This window comes from Crocodylus siamensis, chromosome 4, assembly GCF_052110815.1.
Source record: "Crocodylus siamensis isolate JL-2025a chromosome 4, ASM5211081v1, whole genome shotgun sequence".
Taxonomy (NCBI): domain Eukaryota; kingdom Metazoa; phylum Chordata; order Crocodylia; family Crocodylidae; genus Crocodylus; species Crocodylus siamensis.
The window spans coordinates 239,883,918-239,905,239 of record NC_143398.1 but is presented as its reverse complement, the minus strand read 5'-3'; the positions used below and the strand labels follow the sequence as shown (position 1 = coordinate 239,905,239).

General features: G+C 44.2%; 1 protein-coding gene across 1 annotated transcript; it reads left to right on the top strand.

Moving 5' to 3' along the window:
• Positions 1–105: 105 nt before the first annotated feature.
• Positions 106–14,744, top strand: EAF2 (ELL associated factor 2). Its single transcript, XM_090046014.1, has 6 exons — positions 106–293; positions 4,072–4,166; positions 4,807–4,943; positions 5,721–5,866; positions 7,526–7,795; positions 13,899–14,744. Exons 1-6 carry the CDS (start codon positions 191–193, stop codon positions 13,943–13,945), a joined length of 798 nt encoding a protein of 265 aa, XP_089902140.1. The 5' UTR covers positions 106–190; the 3' UTR covers positions 13,946–14,744.
• The last annotated feature ends 6,578 nt before the right edge of the window (positions 14,745–21,322 follow it).

The following is a 21,322-nucleotide window of genomic DNA, read 5'->3' as shown; positions in this document are numbered from 1 at the left end:
GCGAGGTTAGGAAGCGGCAGCCAATAGGACCGCCGGGTGGGAGGGGTTGGCCTCCGATGAAAGCCACGCCCACCCCGCCAGAAGGGCGGGGTGGGCGTGGCTTGCTGTGCCCCCGCCCCCGGCGGCAGGGCTGTTCGGCGGCGGGGGCTGCCCGGGCCGGCCATGGTGTGAGGCGCGCGGCGGGGCCGCGATGAACGGGGCGGCTCCTCCGCTCTTCGACCCCAAGGAGCGCGTGCTCAAGCTGGGCGAGAGCTTCGAGAATCAGCCGCGCTGCGCCTTCCACACCGTGCGCTGTGAGCTGGGGGCCGCGCTTGGGGAGAGCTGTGGGGACCGGTCATGTGGGGGTGCTGGGGGGAAGCCGTGGGAACGGGTCCATGTGGGGGGGGGCGGGGAGAGAGGTATGAAGACTGGTCCATGTGGGGGTGCGCGGGGGGTGGGGATGGACGGGTCCATGTGCGGCTCGGTGGGGGGGGGAGCTGTGGGGACGGGTCCATGTGGGGGGTGCGGAGGGGGGGACGAGTCCATGTGGGGTGGGGGGAAGAGAGCCGTGGGGACTGGTCCATGTGTGGGGTGGGGGGAAGAGAGCTGTGGGGATGGGTCTGTGTGGGGGGAGAGCCGTGGGGACGGGTCCATGTGGTGGGGAACAGGCCTATGTGCAGGGTGGTGAGGGGGGGAGAGTTGTGGGGACAGGTCCATGTGGGGTGCATGGGGGGAGCCGTGGGGGTGCAGGGAGATGAGTCCATGTGGGGTGGGAGGGGAGAGCTGTGGGAGTGGGTCTTACATGGGGGGAGCTATGGGGACGGGTCCATGTGGAGTGCAGAGGGGGTGCTGAGCATTGCAGAGTGGGCGGGGCCATGTAGGGTGCTGTGGGGTGGGCTCTGTTCGGGTTGGGGCTGCTGTGGGGATGGGATGGGGTCTGTCCAGGCCCCTTGGGGAGGTAGGTGCTCTGCTGCACCCTGCCTCGTGATGGCGGCGTCTAGAAGGGGCCAGGTCCCGTGTGGGCGATAGGCCGTTCTGTGCTCTGGCTTGGGATGGGCTCCTTGGCCCCCAGCCCCAGCTCTCCCAACTCCCCATCAGTGCTAGGGGAGCCCCCCCAGACTGACGTTGCCTCTGGGTGGACGTGAATCTGCTGTGCCCAAAGCTAAAGTCCACTTTGCAGATCCCGCATGGCGCGGTTGGCAGGCACAGGCTGATCGGGACAAGTGCAGGGCTGTGTAACCTGCACAGGGGCACCCCAGGCTTTTGTTTCCTGCCATGACCTTAGTGTGAGAGGGAGAGGCTGTGGTCAGTGAGGGTAGTGGCAGGGTAGAGCATGTCGGGCTCACAGGAGAGCAGGCCTCTGAGCAAGGAGCAGGGGAAGGTGAAGGGGAGGCGAGCACAAAGGGTCTTTGACTGCACCTGTGGGAGGGCTGGGATGATCCTGACTGGAGAAGTACGGGGGCAGAGGGCCGGGCTGGGGACTGGAATCAAATGTGGCAACACTACTACCCTGATGGTGTTGCAATAGCATCTAGCAGGGCCTTCTTGCGGCAGGTCCCATGGAGACTGCAAGGAAGAAACAGTTTCTGAAAAGTTTTTAAACAGACCCTCAGAGGAAGCATGAGAGAGAGATGTCATAAAAACGGAGTATTTGGGCCCCAACAGATTAAGTTGCTTGCTTGCGTTCATGTAGAGTCTGAGGCAGAGCTGGAAATTGAACCCAGGTTGCTTATGTTCTCCTGCGCTCTTCAACACAAGACTGTACGGTTCAGAGCAGGTTGCAGCTGCTGGAGAGAGATTTGAAACCAAGCTAATGAGCAGGTGTGTTGCTGGTGAAGTTAGCACTCTGCTGCCGTACATCACTTAGCACTTCTTTGTGGGTACTAAATGCATCTGCTCTGCCCTGGGATATGTTTTAAGAAACAGCAGTGTCTTACTTACCCTAATGCTGTGAACTTCTGAGTTTGGGCTGAAGTTATGTTTGCTCTTTGTGCTTGGCCTCTACAGGTCTCTAAATACACATTCAACAATCAAAGGTTAAAGGCAGTATTAATCTCAAAGCTAGTATTTGCTCTCTGAGTACATAATAGCTACTATCCTGGGAGGTGTGTTTTCAGCGATTCTGCAGGTATCTAGGAGACAAATGCTGTTAGGATTATGGTTCTGGTAATTTAGGGCTGCTGTTTCTGTTTTGATGGCTTATTATTTTTAGAGTGATCCCCACGGTTCAGTACTTCTGAGAATGCCCTCTGTGCTTCATGCAGTGGGGTGGATAATGTCTGCTCTGAACAAACAATCGCACTTCAGATTGTCCACAGCTGGGTGGGGAGGGAACCCAAAACTTGTATGTGGATTTACATGGCTGATCTAACTTTTTTTTTTTTTAAGAATTGAACAGTTTGCAAATGTTTCTGGTCTTGCACCAGCCCTTAAAGTTTCCTGTTGGATAAATATAAATTGTAAAGCTACAGAATCTACTTCAATTGTTTTTCTCCTGTGTTGCTCTAAAGAAAGGTTGAAATTCAGCTAAATTTGTACATCTGATAGCAGTGTCAGGAGAGATGCTTCTTTTTTTTTTTTTTTAAATCTTTTTACTAGTAATAGTAACTGTCTGACAACTTCAGAAATTAGCACCAAAAGTTTAAGCTGTAAAGTCAATATTTTAAAGACCTGTTTCAGTGTCCTGATCTTCCAAAGTGCTAAGGATCCAGTAGCGCTCTCATGGGAATGGTTTCCCATTCCTGCCATAGGAGCTCCATTAGCAGTACCGTACTGGGCTAGGTGCTAATTAGGCCTCTGAGATAGAGCCCGCTGCAGTGCAGATATTACCTGGGTTTTAATCCAAATACTTATCTATAGTACACCCTCCCATTTCCTTGAATTGAGGCCTGCTGGCTGGTGATGAAGGCTTTGTGCTGTAAAATACATACATCCCCTTTGCAGTGTGCATACAGCTAAAGCCTGGATTTTGATCGTCTTTTGTTGCCACACTGGTTCCCAAGGCCTGGGTGTTGCTATCCTTGGATCCATTCATCATCTGCCCTCTACCTACTAAAAACTATCTGCTTATTTAGCTCCTTGGAAACAGCAGTTGTTACTTTCCCAGCCTGCTCTAAGTGATGCTTTTGGCAAGATTGACAACTCCGGTAATGCTAGTGCGAAAGAGTTTGGCAAACTTTATGTTCATCTGCATGTTTCAAAGAGTTGGCAAATTAAAGAGCATAAATTCGTACTGGCCAGAGAGTTAGAAACAAATGTAATGGCAGTAAGTTTCAAAGAATGACAAAATGGAATTGCAATGAGGATATGATGGTGGCTTTTTTTAATTCCATTTTAACAGGAATTTAAAAGCTTATTTATGTTGAGAAAAAACTAAAATCCTTGCTCTGGCACCTGGCTTTTCCTTTGCTGTTACAATTGGAAGAGCAGCAACCATAGCTATCTTCAAGGCTGCTCATGCATTTCTATTTTAACCCCCTTCCCCTGTTTTTCAGTTGCTTGCCAACTACCTGCAGCTTCCAGTTTGAGCTGAAGTTATAAGGGATTCTCTTTTCTCATTTTTTTTCTTTTAATCATTAGCAAAACCAGTTAAGCTACATCTTCAATGGGAAGCTTTCTATGTGGTATTTAAAAACCCTCTTTTGAAAAGCCTTGGCATCAGGACATGATAAGACCTAGGCTGAATATCAGTAAAACAGTCTTGGCTTTCAGCTCTATTAGCATGTAGTATCTCAGTGTCACAAACCCCCCCCCCCCCCTTTCCCCTTCCACATCCCCCCACCCCCGGGCTTAGTTGGCTAACATTGTATGGTATGTAACCTAGTCACGTTCCCCTCCTCTCCCCCATCCCTCGATTGTTAGTCCCTCACTCAGGCGCTTTGTATTTCCATCTCAACTCTGTCATCTTTTTCCTGGATTCCCCATCCAAAACATCTACTAATAAAAGTTAATCTGCTAATAGCAATGGTGGATGCCACACCATCCAATTCACTATCTTGGTGACACCCATCTCTAAAATATGTGAAACCATATGTCAGATGTTCAAGGGACTTCTGAGACTTATGAAAATCACCATTTTGTTTCTGTTGTTAGATGACTTCAAGCCTGCATCTATTGATACATCCTGTGAAGGAGATCTTGAAGTTGGCAAAGGCGAACAGGTGACAATAACGCTGCCAAACATTGAGGTGAGTGAAGGGAAGGTGGGGACAGAGACCCTCAGGTATATATTGAATGTAGAAGGACTTCAGGCTTTAGTATTTTCAGCTTGCTGCTCTTTTAAAACTCTGCTTATGCATCTTGAAAAACAATAAAAGAACGATTACTCTAGGAAATACAGAATCTTGCATGATCCAAAGGTCAGCTATTATGCCATAAGTTGAGCTGAATTCACTGTGCTGGAAATATGCTGTATTGGCAGTTTTGAATTCTTCTGCCTGTAGCAGAGGTACAGCTTGGACACTAGCAGTGAAAGCTTTTCTTGGCTATCTCAGATTTCAGTCTGGTCATTTTTGACAGTTCTATGGCTATATTTTTAAAGAATTTTAGTTGTGGTAGTTTTGCTGTGTGTATACCTGGCCATTAGAAACTCATTTGAAATGACTGACTTATCTTCAAATCAGCATGTGAATTTCTGGGATGAACAAAGTCACTGGCTGTCTTTGTTTACTGTTGGCCTAAGCTTAGTTTATATTCATTATTAATGAATCTTGCAAGTCTAGAAATCACAGATTACAACCAGCTTATCACTACTGTGATATGTCATTCTGTGCTCTTAAGACTAGCAGTTTATTGTCATAACTAGGGATTTTTTTCCAATTTAAATAGGGTTCCACCCCACCGGTAACTGTTTTCAAGGGTTCAAAGAAGCCTTATTTAAAAGAATGTATCTTAATTATCAACCATGACACTGGAGAATGTCGCCTAGAGAAACTTAGCAGCAACATCACTGTGAAGAAAACCAGGTAAGTGATACAGGAAAAGAAAGCGTGCTATATTCCTTGGTTATTATGCAAATAGCTTGTTAGAAATGAGTGAGGAATTGGGGTGCATCCCAGCTATTGATATTTTTAGCAAAACATCATCTTTTTTTTTTTTTTTCCCCTCCCTAACTTTCTCCCTATTCCTTATTCAATGGAGTGAAAAGCCACATTGCTGTTTTTCTCAGCAAATGGTTTTATTAACTTTCACCTCTTGGCTGGTACTTAGAATGCAAATGGGTTTTTAACCAGAAAAATTGCATATCACTTCCAGTGGTAATAACTGTTTTCTTGTGAGGGTAGAAAATAGCTCTTTGCTACACAAATAGAATGATTTTGCTACTGTTTTCTGGCTGAATGTGAAAATAAAGCATAAATTCTTGTGAGAGGTTTTAGCAACGTTGATGGCCCATTCTCCTCTTGCTGAGTACATAATTCCTGTTAGTGTGCTTTCTGCTGCTTTATCTGCATAACTAGTTTCCTGTAGAATTATAATGAGCAACTAATGGATGATTGAAGAAAAAGTCAAGCGGAGTATGCTGGAGAACCAGCAAACCAGAAAGCGTTAATAAGAATATTATTAATGTAATATTAAAAGAACAGGACTTGTGCCTCTATATTTGCTGTATGTCAATGTAATAATGTGTTCTGAATCTAGTGATATAATTTAAATAGCTTCATAGCTCAAACTACTGTATCTTATGTTTTGTTTTTAAACTTTGTCCTCTGGAGTCTATTACAATCTCTTATCCTGTCATGCAGAGCTGAAGGAAGCAGTAAAGTTCAATCTCGTATTGAGCAGCAACAGCAGCAAATGCGAAATGCCAGTAAGACTCCAAACAATGTTAAAAATTCTCCACCCAAAGAAAAGATGTCTCCGTCTTCTCCTATGGATGATATTGAGAGAGGTAAATAGTAACCCTGTCAGTTAATATTTCAGCAGTCTTGCACCTTGACTTGTGATATAAGAGCCAGAAGTGTTTTGGTTGAGATTCACATTGCAAGCTGATGATTTAGGCATTTTGCCCAGGATTGAATGGCCACCTAGGGCAGGGTAGTGTTGAAACAATGTTTTTAAGCTGTTCAGGCCTCTGCATTCAGTTAACTATTGACCTTCAGAAAGTCATGGTTAGTGGTGCTTTAATTCTCACTGATTCCTAGTGCTGCTGCTACTTTATGCAGACTTGCAGCATAGTTCCACTGGAGCCAAATCGGTCAATCTCCCCTTTTCTTCATCACGCTGTTTGTTGTCCTTCCTTTTCATTTTCCTTTACATACATATTTATTGGTTAACACACTTTATAACTTAAAGGTTTTTTTTTTTAAGAGTTTATTGTAATGAAAATCTTGTGAAAATGACAATGAAAGAGGCCTGTGCTTCTCAAAATCAGTTCAGAACTGCAGGAGTTGCTTCTTGTATGGGAAGAAACCGCTGCTGCTTGCGTAAATCCATCTTTGAGAATGGCGGCATATGCTGCGCTCTCAGACTTCAATTTGGTGAGACCTCATATTTCATTCAATTGGAGACATACTTTACTTCCTTTTGGAGGACTGGGAGAAAGCCAGGTGTTAAGTTCTTGCAGTAGGAAAGCTGATAGGTGGTAGCTTTATTGCTGTGAATTCATTGTTGCCTCTTAAGGATGAGCTGAGTTCTTTTTTAAATACACTTCCAGCTCTTTCATCAAGCAGGTGTCTGTTTCTTTGTGCCTTGGGTAAACTCGCACCAGACTGTCTTATTCCGCAAGATGAGATTTCTAAGGCTGCAAAGAAAGGAAATGGTGCTGAAAAGTATGATAAACAGGAAAAGAGCAATTCTCAGTTTAGAACCTGTTTTTGAGTCACTAAAGCTGATGCATCTCAAATCCCTTTCCCTACGTGCAGCGAGTCAGATTTGTTTGTTAGCCATGGAGCGTCATGTGTTGAGGTTTCTTGCTAACTCTTAACTTATGCCAGACCCATAAAAAGAATCTGATGATTTTAGTGTAGCTGGTGCCTGGCTTTATAATCAATTCCTGCAGGTATCCCACAATGTTTAACTTGGTTTTTGGGAGCAGTGAATGTCGAGACAGACCAAATATGTACAGATTCGTTATAATGCCGAAATTGCTGCCTTTGAGTATTTTGCTACCTGATATGTTTTCTCTTTCTGATTCCAACTTGTTTAGTCCTGTAAGGCATCTGAAAGGTCATGAAACAAAGCTAGAAAGTCTGGTTTGCCAGTTGGAGGGAATGATTAAAGATGGGCCAGTGTTTGCTGCCTCACAGAGTGTGGGGACAGCACCTTTCTTGGTAGATTTAATGATATCCTAATATACCTCTGCCCAACAAAGCGTATGGTTGGAAAGGAAACTGCTTAAGGATAGAAGAGAGAAAAACAACATACAAGCATGGTGATCAGACTGCTTGAATGCTACCCTTTGCTCCTACATCTGGTGTCTTTTTCAGTTTAGTTGTTTGTAATGAGGAAAATTGCAACACTAACTGCAGTTGCTTGCTCATGCAGCACTTCCCTTGCTGCCTTATCCTGTAAATTCAGACTCATTTCTTAATGTGCATCATCTTTTCAGAGCTAAAGGCCGAAGCCAGTATCATGGACCAAATGAGTAGCTCTGATGACAGCTCGTCTGACTCAAAAAGTTCATCATCCTCTTCATCCAGCAGTGAAAACAGTTCTAGCGATTCAGAAGATGAGAGGACTAAGCCCTCTCGCCCAATGTCCGTGCCGTACTTGCAGTCACAACCTGCTGTGTCTGCCACGTCACAGCATGCCATGATTGACGTGGAAGCCAGTCGTAACAGATCTCGGGAAAGCAGTGGCCATATGATGAATACACTAAGTAAGTACAGAAAACCGTTTACTAAGAAAAGAACAATCTCAGACACCAAAAATCTAAAAGCAAACCATAGACTCTCTAACTAAATCTCTGTTGTAATTAAAGCTGCGGGAAGAGATGCCTGGGTTGAGGTCTGAATTAGAAGATGGCCTAAAAGCTATGTGGCCACCAGAGATTGTAAATTAAAGCTGATACAGTTTAAAATATTTCTTAGGCTGTTCTGGCTGCCTCCCAGTTGTATACATTGGGGTGGTAGGACAGTAATTTGCATTGGATCTACTTGAGCTAGCTAGGCACTCCTAGAACATATGTTTATAATTTTCGTAGTAGACACTTGGAATAATATTTTACTGGTAATACTCAGTTACAAAAGAGGTTAATTGATATCCACTCAGAAGTCTTAGGATTCCTGGGAGCCTTCTCTCCCCACAGGGTGCCAGGCCACTTTGGTAGGGAGGTAGGTTACTCCTGTATATGTAGAAGAATGAAGATATTTGATTTTTCACCCTTCCAGACTGAGGGCATGGGGGGAAAAGTACTAGCCAGAAACCTAAATCAGAGAGCATTGCTTGAAACATGTTACAAAGCACGAAGTGTTCATAGTTGAACTAGAATTTTAAGGTATTTTCTTGCCCAGAAAGAATTCTGTTGAATTTGAACAGTGCAATAAACCCCACCTACATCAAACCTTAAATTGGCACCTAAGTAAAAGGTGATTTAGACTTTTCAGAAATGCCAAGTACCCATCACTACCATTAAAGCTGTCTTTGAAAATGAAGCCATGTTTTGAATTAGGTGTTGAATGGAAGGTTGCTGGCTTGGAAAAATATGGCCCTAGTTCACACATGAATAATAAAAATAAACTGGTTTATATTAAATGTGTATGGCATGTCCTTGTTTTTCAGTGGTGAGAGCTCATGCCTCTGAACCAGTCAGTCTCTAAGGTGTCATCCTGCCCTACATGTTGCCAGACTTCAGACTAACACAGCTAACTACCCTCTGTTCCTGTAAGGAGATAAAATTGGTAACATTCAAGTTGTAGTGGTTAGTTGGGCTACCTGACTAAATGTTACAGTTGGATTTACACACCTATGTAACCAATTTCACTATGAAATTGTCATAGTGAAACACGCTTCCGTTTTAAAATTTGTAGCAACACCCAAAACAACAGCAGGGAGCCTCTGGTGCTTAAGAGCTCTGTGAGGATGGATGGATCCTCTGATCCTTGGGAGGCACCTGAAGTTCAGGCTTGACTAGGTAAACCTGCTTAGAGTTTACCTCTACTAGCTTAATGTTTTAAGCAGCTCGCTAGGTTTGTACTGCCCAACACTACTGCAGGTTGAAATAAAATGAAATGGTGCTGCACATTAGCTACTGTGTGGCATGCAAGTCTCCAGCTTCTTTCTTGCTGAGCTGTGGATACTGCACTTGTGGTGTTTAGGACTTTGACAGGAAAGAGAAGTATCAGTAAAAACTAGAGAAGCAAGATAGGATGCCTGCTGACTCCAAAGCTTCAGTCTGTTGGTTAATGGAGGAGGTCTAAGTCATCCTGCATCACAGCTTCTTCCCCCTAGGCCCCCTTTTACACGCTACGGGTGTTGCACAGTTAACTGGTTAATTGCTCAATTATCTTGAGACCAGCTGCATATGCAAAGTAGGTATCACTTGATTGGAAAAAAACCCTTCAACCAGTTATTAAGTTAGACCTTGAAAAGGTATACTAACTCTATAGCTGGTTTTTACCCAGCTTTAATTTGCACATGTTGCAGGGTCTGACAGAGCTCTGGGACCCAGCTGTGTGTGAGCCCCTGGTTGGGCACCCCTCGGCAAAAGAGGTTCCCTGCCATGGGTGCATGCTTCTTGCTGATACAGGGGGAGCCCAGGATTGGGTTCTCCCTACGCCCACAATAAGGCCCAGCTAGATCTAATGCATGATCCCAAAATTGCTCCTCCTGCCATGCATTAGATCAGCAGTTCCCAATCTGTGGTTCGCAAACAACCTGTCAGTGGTACTTGTTAACAGATTTATTATAATTACTTTATATGACAAAAATTTGCTGGTGGCACTTAAGGTTGAACTGAAGAATTTACTCGTGGTACTTTTAAGGTTGGATAGTTTTAAATTGGTGGCATGCAATCTGTCAGAGTTTGGGAACTGCTGCATTAAAGCCAATCATGCCTTTACCTACATGTGTAATGGGGACCTTAAATAGGTATTTGCTTTTGCAAGATGCTAAAGCAGCACATGTAAGATCAAGCTGACTTCAATGGATTGCTCATATGCATGCCTGCAGAAACGTGAGGATCGAAGGGACTTTCAAGGTCAGCTAATCCACCCCTGCCCCCATACCACTGAAGGTGATGCTGTTCCTAAACCAGAGCCACAGAGAGAAGCTTGAGCACACTAATGCAGGTCGTTTTAACATTAAGTTACATAGCAGTTGGAAGACTGTTGGGGATTGTAGTTACCTGCTCTCATGAAGTCAGACAGCTGTGAAGATTTTTGCAGAATTCTGAAAATGGCAGAGTCCCCGTCTGGATCATAGGAACCTGATACCGCTGCCCCCTATCCATAGCTTACAGTTTTTTGTTTTTTTTAAGCAGCTTGGCTCAAGACTGCCCACGTGCCTTGCAGGCTACAGCTGCAGTATGGTGGTAGAGGGTCCTGGCTGGCTGCTCCAAGAGCTCCACACTGATCTGTTCCTGCTTACCTGGAAATAGGCTCATGAACATTTTTTGAGGACATCCCTTGGAGCTGCTTCTGAGCACACCAGATGTCAGGGCCAGAGCTGCAGTGTCAGGCTGCCCACAGCCAGTCCCTTACCTTACATAATTCCTTTTTTCTGCCTCTGCAACATGATGATTATCAAGGCACACAGCGTGTATTAGACAAAGGCCTGCAAATGGGTGGCAATTTACTTGTCTACATAATGGCAAAGCTCTGGCGTGACCCATTGTGCTCTGCTGTAGAAGTACTGAAGGAAAAAGTTGCGGATCTGTGTTTCCAAGATCTTCTAGCTCAATACTATGTTTTATTTGAATTGAAGCTTCATGTAGTATGTGACAAAGCATTAAAAAGCCTAGGGAAATGAAACAATGTAACAACCTTTTCAGTTGATAGTACTAATTAACCAGTCATTGCTATAGTAGTAGTACACAGTGGGCACATCTACATGAGATGCTTTAAGTGCAGTAGACTAGACTAATTCTACTGTGCATTGGTGTGGCAGGAAAAACCCGCACTAATACAAAGTAGAATTAGTTTACTGTGCATTAGTGTCACAAAAAAACCATGTGCTGATACTAATGCGCAGTAGCGCCAATTATGGTGCATTAAGTTGGTACTTGTAATTACAGGTACTAAACTTTGATGTGTCATAATTATGGTGCATTAATGAATGTGTAGATGCGCCCACTAGTAACTAACTGATAGTACTTTGAAAATCAAGGTCACTGAAGTTATTCTCCCTCTTACTCCCATTTGAGAAGGATGTACTGTTGAGGGTAAGTTAATGTTGATTAGATTAGGTTAGATCTTTACCTCTTGGTACACACCAGACCAGTGTGTCTGAGAAGTGCTAGGACTATGCAAACGATAATAAGACTTTTTGGAAAGCATAAGGCAATGAAGGCAGTGTTTGGGACCTGTTGGTAATAAGTGAATCCTAACTCGGGTTCAGAGGCATCTTTTCAACCACTTCCTTTTCTTTTCGGCTTGTCGTATCTTGCATGCTTAAGATAGGAACTCCAAATGTATTCTAGTGTGCAATTTATGAGGACAGCCTCTTTGGCTAGTATGCGAAGGCTTGTTTGGGGAATGATTTAAAAACAAATCAAGTATGTGGAAGCTGTTTTCAAGGCCATGTAACCATCAGGTGTAACTTGTATAGCTTCATTTCTAGGAAGTAGCATGCGACAATACACTACTGTGCGCTAGCGCTGGCGCATACTTATTTTGTGACGCTAATGTGTGATGAACTAATTCTGCGGCGCATTAGCACGGGTTTTGCCTGCCATGCTAATGCTCAGTAATAGTCTACTAAGCTTGAAGTGTCTTGTAGTTGTACCCACGGTGTACTACCACTACAGCAAATTGAAAACCATTGCCATGGAAACCAAAGGCTGCATTGGCATCATGGACAAAACTCATTTTTTGTGAGAGGGGAAGAGATTAAGAACAACAGGTGGGAATCTGTTTGCATGTGAGACAGCGTGATATTCATTTTTTAATTATCTTTTTTTTAGGACTTAAGACCTTTTTCCCTTTTGATTTTATAAATGCACAATTGTATCCATCTTAATGGAATGTTTTTTTTCTTAAGTAATTGGCCTTGAATAATTGTATTCTGAATAAATGACCCATTTTTATTTTTTTTTAAATGTGAACTGCTTCTTTATAGAAATATGGAAGCACATTTCATATATGCCTTAATGTTGGACCTGCAAATGTTTTTATTTATGTGTTTATTTTTAAGAACTTCCCAATCTTACCTTCTCTTCCTCCCTTTTTAAAAAAAATCCATGATGTCTTGTAACCAAACCCTTTTCTGTGGTTAATGTCTGATGTAGTATGCTGCACAGGATCACATTGTAACCGTTTTCAGAGCTACTCCTTGGTGGAAGACAAAAGAAATGTAAACACAATCATGCCAACGGGACTTCAGAGATTTACTGGCAGAAGTGATAATCACTCATCCATGCATGCCCTTTTTGTCAGCCCTGACTCCCACAATAACTTCTTACCTACTGTTGAAGATTACTGTAATAGAAGAATTGGACAGCACACTGTGTAGTCAGCTTCATTAGTCATTTTTCCCTGTTTTTAGGACCTTTTATATAGCAATAGGGAGTTATTTCCCACCCCCTGCTTCATTTAAAAGAAAAGAAAAAAAAAAAAGGAACATTGGCATGGCTACGCATGTAGAGTAGGTAGGTGTAACATCTTTCGGGGCAAGGGAACTTTAGACAGTGAGTTAAATTGCTGGTTTTGAATTTCTTAGGGGAAAATCGATACTTATTTAGGTAGGAAAACTCATTTCCAGGTGTACAGACAGCTGTTGTAAGTGTAAAAGGGTGCGTCTAGATGAGTGCGCATGTGTAGCATCGGGCACCACAGACCCACCTGTGGGACCGGAAACTGCACATGCCATGTGCGGGCATTTGCTGTGCTGCTAATTTGTCACATGGCGGGATTTTTTGAGACTGGGAAATTCTGGTGTCAAAAAACCCATGCCTGGAGGAAAAAAAAAAAAGCATGTGGTGGTAGTGTGCGCCATCCAAAACTGGAGCCTGGCTGCCTGTAGCCATGATCCGGCTGCTGGCCAGGCTCCGCATGCCAGATTGCTGCTGCTGGAGCCCCAGGAAGTTCCCAGGACCCCAGGTAAGGCTGCTGGGGGCAGCCCAGGTGGTGGCTCCAGCCTCCTTAACACGCCGCCGCCCCGGGCAACTTGATGCGTGCATACATACGCATTCCCCAGGGACAAGTAGCAGCACAACTATGTGCCACTGCTGTTTGTCCCCAGGGAAACACATGCACACTCATCTGGATGCACCCAAAGTGCCTCTTCTCACTTCCCCTAAAGTGCTTTATGTTCCCCTTGAAAACACCTGCCACGTTTTTAGTAAGAGTGTGTATATTTTTCTGATCTTTAATAGTGTTCTCATCCTCTTTAAAACGGTACCAGCAAGCAGCATTTCAAAGGTCCAGCAAGCAGCTTGTCTTGATCCTGACATGACTTTGTTCTCCAGCCGATCTAGGCCTTTGGGTGCAGCTCCCAGCAATGACTCCTATTGTTTTTCACAAAGCTGCATTGACAAGCAGTTTTCCTGCTTGTGAAGTATCGAAAGGTGGGTGGGAAAGGTACCTATGTCTGTTGTGACCTGTGAAATTGAATTGAGCCTGTGCATGGCAAGCAGATGGGTGGGTTACATGAGTAATGGAGGGCACTTATACTTGATAAAAATGATGGAGCCCTCAGACTACCTACCACTCCAATGGTTCAGAATGAGTCCTAAACCAATGAAGTATTTTTATATGAGCTAATAGAAAAATAAGTAAGTCTTGGTTTTAATAGAAGTAATTCAATCACTTTCTCTTCCATTTTAGGAAATGACTTGCAGCTGAGTGACTCTGGAAGCGACAGTGATGACTGATCAAGTCCTTTGGCCTTAAAGTCGAGATGCATCACCTTTCTTTACTGAAGATGTCTTAGCATCTGTTTTGCACTAAGATTAGATTACGCAAGACTGAAATGAATGTTCTCAGCTTTTGATAAAGAGACATCTTAATTTTCTACTGACACATCATGTCTGATACAGCAGCATTGATATCGGGCCAGTGCTATGGTTACTTGTTTCTCTTCCAAATTACTGTATTTACAGTATAAATTCTTCTGATCTGATTTTTTTTTTTTTTTTTTGCCTCAACCTGTTGTACTTGAAATGATTTGTAACAGCTAGTGACTTTATAATAAACAAGTTATGGGAATTGAGGAATCTCTAATATTTATGGAGGCAAGTATCCCTCTTGTCCTCAGAATTTAATGCTGATCTCATAACTTTTCTTTGGGTTGGGGGAGGGGCGAGCAGCTAAAGCAGATCTGCTGGGTAAGCTATACTTTTTGTTCTGTTCACGGCTCATAAGGTTTAAGAAAACTGCTGAATAATGTGGTCCACAAGTGCAGTTACAGTCCACAACACAGTTGCTGAATGCCACATTACTGAATTCTTAACTTCATTGTATTATAGGACTTTATATTTCAAGACTCCTAGGGAGACCAATAAGTTGCCTTGCCTTTACTTTATGCAACTTGGACTGCAATCTTTTTTGTGTATCTAAATTTAGATAAAAGCAGACAGCCATGAGTTTCCTTCATTTAATTCTGTAACTCAGATAATTTCTTTTGTAGGATATAAAGAAAGTAATTTAATAAAGCAATATTTATCATTTTAATGAGACTCATTTGTTTTTATTGAACAAAAAGTGCTATGGCCTAATTTTTTTTTAAGCCTCTTGAAAACAAAATAACACTTGAGTTGGAGAAATGATCATAGAAGTTGAGTGAAGTTTAGGGAACAGTTCTCAAGATTAATTTTAGAATAGAAGAGGGTATGTACACTCTATACGTGTTGCAAAAAGTACTAATTATAGGAAATGGCAACAAAAATCATCATGCAGAGAAGCATTATAGATATCCAAGTAGGTTACAATCATGATCATTTTCATAGCTTATGCCAGAAGTATTGCCAGTAAATCATACTGTATCTGAAGGAGAGAGAGAAACAAATCTTTGTCTCATTCATTACTGATGAGTGAAGAATTTGTTTTAAAGGCTGTTGAACAAGTGATTAAAAGCTCTGCAAAGTCTTTGGGAAGAATATCACAATTCCATCTCATCCACAAAGTTATCCTTGCTGCTAGCCAAGTTTAAAGTAGCAAATATCTGAGAGATGTATCTTGACAAGATAAATCTGTTCCAAGTCTCATAATGAAGTCTGCCATCTCTTTCTTCAGGCTGAGGCGATTATTTTGGTCATAGTTCCCCGCCTAAACAGTAGGAGCAAAATGCTTTATCTAAGCCCTGATTTGTCAGAAGTGAAACATCTCATCTCTTCAGTTCCTGTACAAAATAGATGGTATTAGCGTGGTTCTTGTTCTCAAGCTGTTGGGACTGTTGATGTCTGGATGCTCGGTGGAAACCACGTTGCCCCTTGTGACTAGTTCAATCACAAATGGACATTGTGGTCCCTGTTACTACTACTAGTCGGTGCATCTTAGGCAGCAACATCACTGCCTGCCTTAAGCACACAGCTCGCTGAAGCCTGATAGGTGGTACCTCAAAAGGAAATAATCATGATTTTTATTTTTTTTTTAATTCCAGCTTAAAATCAAAACCCTGAAGGAGAGCTCCTGAGTGGTGGCAAAGAATGGGCCCAAGGTAACGAAACTCATTTGAGGACAGGAGCTGTGGACAGCCAGAAGTGATGATGCTGTTTTTTGGAGGACAGCCTTTAGTCTTGGCAAGTTCCAGGACAAGGGCAGGGACCTCTGATGGATGAGGAAGAATGACCATTATTTCTAGGAGGCTGAGGACAGGCAAGAAGAGCTCTTTTGCAAGCTGAGGGTCTGGGGCTTGCTTGTTTTCCAGCTGCCCAAGGTCACTGGCAGTTTTTTCTTGTCCAGGTTATTTTCTGATAGTGAGGGAACGGTCTAAAACGGACCGGACTGCTTGTTCCCCACCTTCCCTCCTCTCCCGCCCTTGCACGTTGGGCTGTTCGCAACTCTGAGCCCTCCTGGCTTATTCCAAGAAGTGTCATTTGAGCAATATTTTGCAATGTTGGTGACTGACAGAGCTGCTCAATCCCTATTTTGCAATGTTGGTGACTGACAGAGCTGCTCAATCCCCAGCACCTGCTGTGAATGAAATCTGCTGGGTCAGAGCAAGTGAGCTGAGATGGGACAGATAAAACATTTTAGCACAGCAGAACAGCAGGGCTGGCTCAGCGCCAGCCTAAGCCAGACAGGGAGAATGAGGCGGAGGTGGATGACAGAGCCAAGGAACAGAGGCACTGCTCAGTACTTTTTGTTTTCCACCTTCACTCTTTGTCATTGCTGCCTTCCATCCGCATCAGTCTTTAAGCCAGTTTTGATGGTTTGTCTGGCTATATTACCCAGCACTTCTGCAGGGGAGAATATGAATATCATGGCTGGTCCTGACCTTGAATGCTCTCAGACAGAGGAACTTGTCGCACCACAGAAATGATTGGTTTTTGCTTTGTGCCTGTGTTGTGTTTTGCCATGGAGTGGCTCGCTCCCTGGGTGTGCCTGCAGTACTTTCTCAGATGAGAAGAGATAATCTCTTAGCTGTGTTGCATCTGGGATTTGTGAAGGGCACAGCAGTACAAGTGAAGTGAGAGATGCTGGTTTGCTGTAAAGCCTATTCCATGACTGTGTACAACTAATTTATTTCCCCTCTTAATAGCCCACTGATACGTTGTCCTTCCTTCTGTCTTGTATTCATGTGTTTATGTTCAGGCTAGTTCTCGTAAGTGCTTAAACAGGTGAAAGTTAAACATGTTTTTTCTACCTTGAGTTTTTCTCATTGACTTCAAAATTCTCAACTCCCAGATCTGCATATGGTGGTAGCATCAAACATGCATCCCTGTTTGCAGGGTCTGGGCTTTAGATTTTATGTTCTTTGGGGTAGGGAGTGTCTTAATCATTTGCCTAGCACAATGGAGGTTGGAGCAAGGATGGGCAAAATGCGGACTGTGGGCCAGATGTGGTCCTCCAGGCCCTTCTATCCGGCCTTCAGGACCCCTAAAAAATTTAGAAAATTAATATTAACCTGCCTTGGCTGCCTGTCATGCAGCCCTTGATGACTTGCCAAGACTCAATAAGTGGTCCTCCATCCAAAATAATTGCCCGCCCCTGGGTTAGAGGCTGCTAATCTTGACCCCTGTGCCAATGCCAAGTTTACTCCCGTAATAGCCGTGTCTGTGTAACGGCCTGCATGTTGCCTCAGCATTTTGGAAACTAATTTTCAGGTACAAAGTGCCAATCTTTGTGAGTGGCTGAAGAGCACTGAGTGCACAAAAGCTTGTCTAGTATCTCCCCCAGTTATACAAATGGTCCAATAAAACCCCTTGCTTTTGGGCAGGGCTGTCCAACTGGTGGTCTGTGGGCTGCATACAGCCTGTGAAGGGTTATGTTGTGGCTCCCCCCTGGCCACTGGTCCCAGTATTGTTCCGGCTGCAACAACAGCTGGAATCTCTAGGGGTTCTCCTGCTCTGGCCTCCACTTCGCATCCCTGCCCCAGGGAGAGGCAGTGCAGCACCGGGAGCTGGGGGTGTCGGGCTGTGCAGGCACGGTGTAGAGGGGAGGGGAGAGGATCCATCTGCGGGGCCCTGGGGACCCATGGCTCACTCTCGTGTGACTCATGGGCATGCAGCTCTTACTGATTACCATCGTATTTTCAGACTACTGATGTCAGATGTGGAGTCGCTTCGAAATGATGCCAGATGCTGGTGTCTTTTCATTGCAATGTTGCTACAGGTGGGTGTCTCGTCTTAAACAGAAGTTCAATTTCTAGACCCAAGTCTATTGGCTGAAACTAGTTTTATTGCAGAATTTGTTATATTACCTACATTAGCAATGACCCAAATCAACAACTGCTGCATACTTAGGTCGGTGGTAAATTTTGAATGCTTATTTCCTTAAGCTTTCCAAAGTATGTTCCGCTTCCTACGTTTGCTTATGATGCTTTTTCTTTGTCCCCTATATTATAGGACACATGCATACGCCCAGTCCTTTAATTATCATGTGCTTGCCTGGGAAGTTCATGGCATCGTTATTAATATTCCAGTGCCCCATTTATTCGGTGCTTGGATTTCTGCAGCTGGCAGTTATCTCATACCTGTCATTTGCACACTTAGTTGCTTTCACCACTGCAGTGTTATGGGGCAATATAGTCTAGATTAGCCTTTTGATGCTTTACCCTGCTGCCTTTGACAAGCATTTAAAGAACAAAAGCTACTTCAGGTGGAGTTGGCTATGTAAACCGCCAGCCTCCATTCACCTCTTGCTGTGCACGTGACTCCAGATTTACTAATGACTGTATTTGGGAACATTTGCTGCCGGCAGTTAGCTTGTAGGGGCTGCTCAGTAAATAAACTGCAATCAGCGCTGCCTGAGTGGGTGGCTGCTTTTCAAGTGTTCTGTTTTTTATGGCAAATTGAACAAAGGCTGGCAGTATTCTCCGTTGTGACCTCAGTGGCCTGGCCAGAGAGAACCAATAAATTGCTCAGTCTGTTTTTGATCTTCAGAGCACCTGGGATGACATCAGATGCAATCCCTGGCTCCTTTTTTACCCTCCTTGCGAAGAGTGAAACGGTCACAGCCTGCGTGGAACATCAGTAACATGAGGCTTTTTGGAAATGATTAATATTATGGCATTTACATTAATCAAAATGTAAAATGCTAAATGTTATGGAGGAATTTAATTTAAGTTGCAGCAGCTGCAATGCCACAAGCTGCTACATGGGTGCCAGCAGTCCATACAGGGGTACAATTTAACCCCTTTCTGGCATACCATACTTGTAGAAATCTCCCCATAACTACTTCATCGCGGTTGTGAGGCTTTGTTGTGTTTTGAGCTGAAGATGCTACATTTGCATCGGTTGTAACTCCTAATGTCTTGCCTGGTGGTTTGAATGTTCTTGTGTATAAAATCTGCTAATTGTAAGAATCATACAAACGAAGGGCTGGAGGGGACCTCAAAAGATCGAGTGCACCACCACCCTCCCCGCTCTGGGCAGCAATACTGCTGAGATCAAATGATCCCAGCAAGATGTTTGGCAAGCCTCCTCTTGAAGACTCCCAAGGCTGGGCACTGCACCACCTCCTTGGGAAGTCTGTTCCAGATTCTGGTTGCCCTTACCATAAAGAAGTTTTTCCTTGCATCCAACCTGAAACCATCCTCTAACAGTTTATGGCCACTGCTCCTTGTCCTCCCCTGGGGCGCTCTAGTGAACCCCACTCTCTTGTCTAATCACTAGGATAAAAAACAAAACCAAAACTCATTGCCAGTTACTTGACAGGTATCCTTGACTTGTTTTCAAGAACCTTGGCCACAAAGAGTTATGGTGCTGTCTTTAAAGGAAGCGGATTTATCAGCATCAAATATGCTATTGAGCCTTGACACATTTTTAACAGTTTGCTGATATAGAGATTAGCCTTGTTTGATGCATAATCTCTGACGCCCATATTGATGTGTGGGTGATATCCGCTGCACCATCGAGATCCCCGATAGCAGCAGGGGGGTCACAGCTCGATGCCAAGTTCACTTCCGAGATACTTTATAAGACGGCCTTTACTGCCTCATCTTAGTTCCTTGTCAAACAGATGGGGAATAAGAATGGTTTTACGATACAAGGGCTCTTGTAAATCATCTACAGTCTGACAGGCAGCGGATAATGTAGAGCAGAGATTCCCAACCTGTTTCTTATTGCGTGCCCCTTCCAGATTTGCCAGCTGCCCACATACCCCTACCAGCACACGTTTTATATTGAAGTCCTTAATTTTAATTATTATAATGTTAACTGGTATTTAAGTCCCCCATTACACTGTTTCTCCTGCATGCCCCGCAGCGATGTCTTGCATACCACAGTTCGGGGACCCCTGAGCGAGAGAATAAAGCAACGTCATTTTTAACTGTGGTTTTTTGCTGGACTTTTTTCAGCTGACTTTTGGGGGAATCCAGTACAAACAAACCTGCTGCTGGAGCTTGTTTCTAATCATGACAATTGGAAACAGACTTCCGCTTACCTGGGTTGACTGTCCAATAATGGTTTGGTTTGGACCACACATTGCACATGGACTCCATCAGAAGGAGCAGCCACGTCTGAGAATCAAATCCATCACCTGCGAGGCTGGTATTTTGATCGGTGCCATGGGGTGAGCTGGCCTGTTAAGTGGATTAGTTTGGCCTCACCCTTCCAGGTGTATGCTCTTCACCTGGAGGCAAGGAGTGCAGGGGTCCTGCCGGGGGAACGTATGACTAAGAACCAGCCCAGCTGAGAGAGAAAAAAGCACAGCCCGGGGCCAGCTGGGGAGTAGCAGGCCTGGGAGCAAGCAAGTGCACTGGCAGCAAATAGTGGGGGAAGCCTAGGCTAGGTGGGAAGCAGCTTTGGGGAAGAAAGCTCAGTTTGTGACAGCCCTTGAACTGGGCGGGTGCGATGTCACCTTATGGGGTGATGCAGGGGAAAGGAAAGACTGATTAGAGCTGGGAGGGTGGGGAGCTAAATCCATTAAGGACCCTCTTTTAGTCGCTCTGCTTTAAAGTCTGCATCTTGAAGCCTGCAGAAAGCAGCGTTTTGGTTTTTAGTCCGCATATCTAATTGTTTTTTTTCCTTTGGAGAAGAAGAATGTATTTAAATATGCCCAAAGCTCACTGTTTCAGAGCACCTGCTTGTCTCTGGCTTTGGGACTTGGACCTATGGATCAAGAGTCTTCAATCTCCTTTGAGCCACTTGCTTGCAAAACCCAACAGGAAAATATCCACATGCAAGTAGATTCCTAAATGTGTAGGACTCGGACATTACTTTGTCTATTTATGATGGGCAACTTCAGTGACAACTAATTATCTTTAATAGGGTAATTGCTATCCTCCCGGCTCTCATGCAAAATCATTTCATACCTCTTAATAGAGAACTGCCCAGCACACAATGTTGTGTAAGGGACTTGCTGTGCGTGTGGGACCTCCATGGTATATTGTGAGCTTCTGTGGTTTGTCGGATCAATGCCTAGCACGCCTGGGAAGAGCTGCAGGAAAACCTCAAAGAGTCTCCTCTTTCGCAGCTTGCCAACTCCCCTGCGGGCAGAGGTGATTTCCATCCTGTAAAGACTGCACCAGGATGTAAGCCCTGGGATGGCGGGCGCTGTGGGAGTGAAATTAAGGCACTGCCTAAAAACAGAAATATTCAAATCCTAAATTATTTGGGGGTTTCCAACCTGACGTAGCTTTTGGGGAA

What these genes read in the sequence shown, in the direction of transcription:
- EAF2 (XM_090046014.1), top strand. Translation starts at nt 191, where the DNA reads ATGAACGGGGCGGCTCCTCCGCTCTTCGACCCCAAGGAGCGCGTGCTC. An exon ending in CGCCTTCCACACCGTGCGCT is followed by an intron (nt 294 to 4,071) that starts GTGAGCTGGGGG and finishes TTCTGTTGTTAG; the next exon opens with ATGACTTCAAGCCTGCATCT. An exon ending in ATCACTGTGAAGAAAACCAG is followed by an intron (nt 4,944 to 5,720) that starts GTAAGTGATACA and finishes CCTGTCATGCAG; the next exon opens with AGCTGAAGGAAGCAGTAAAG.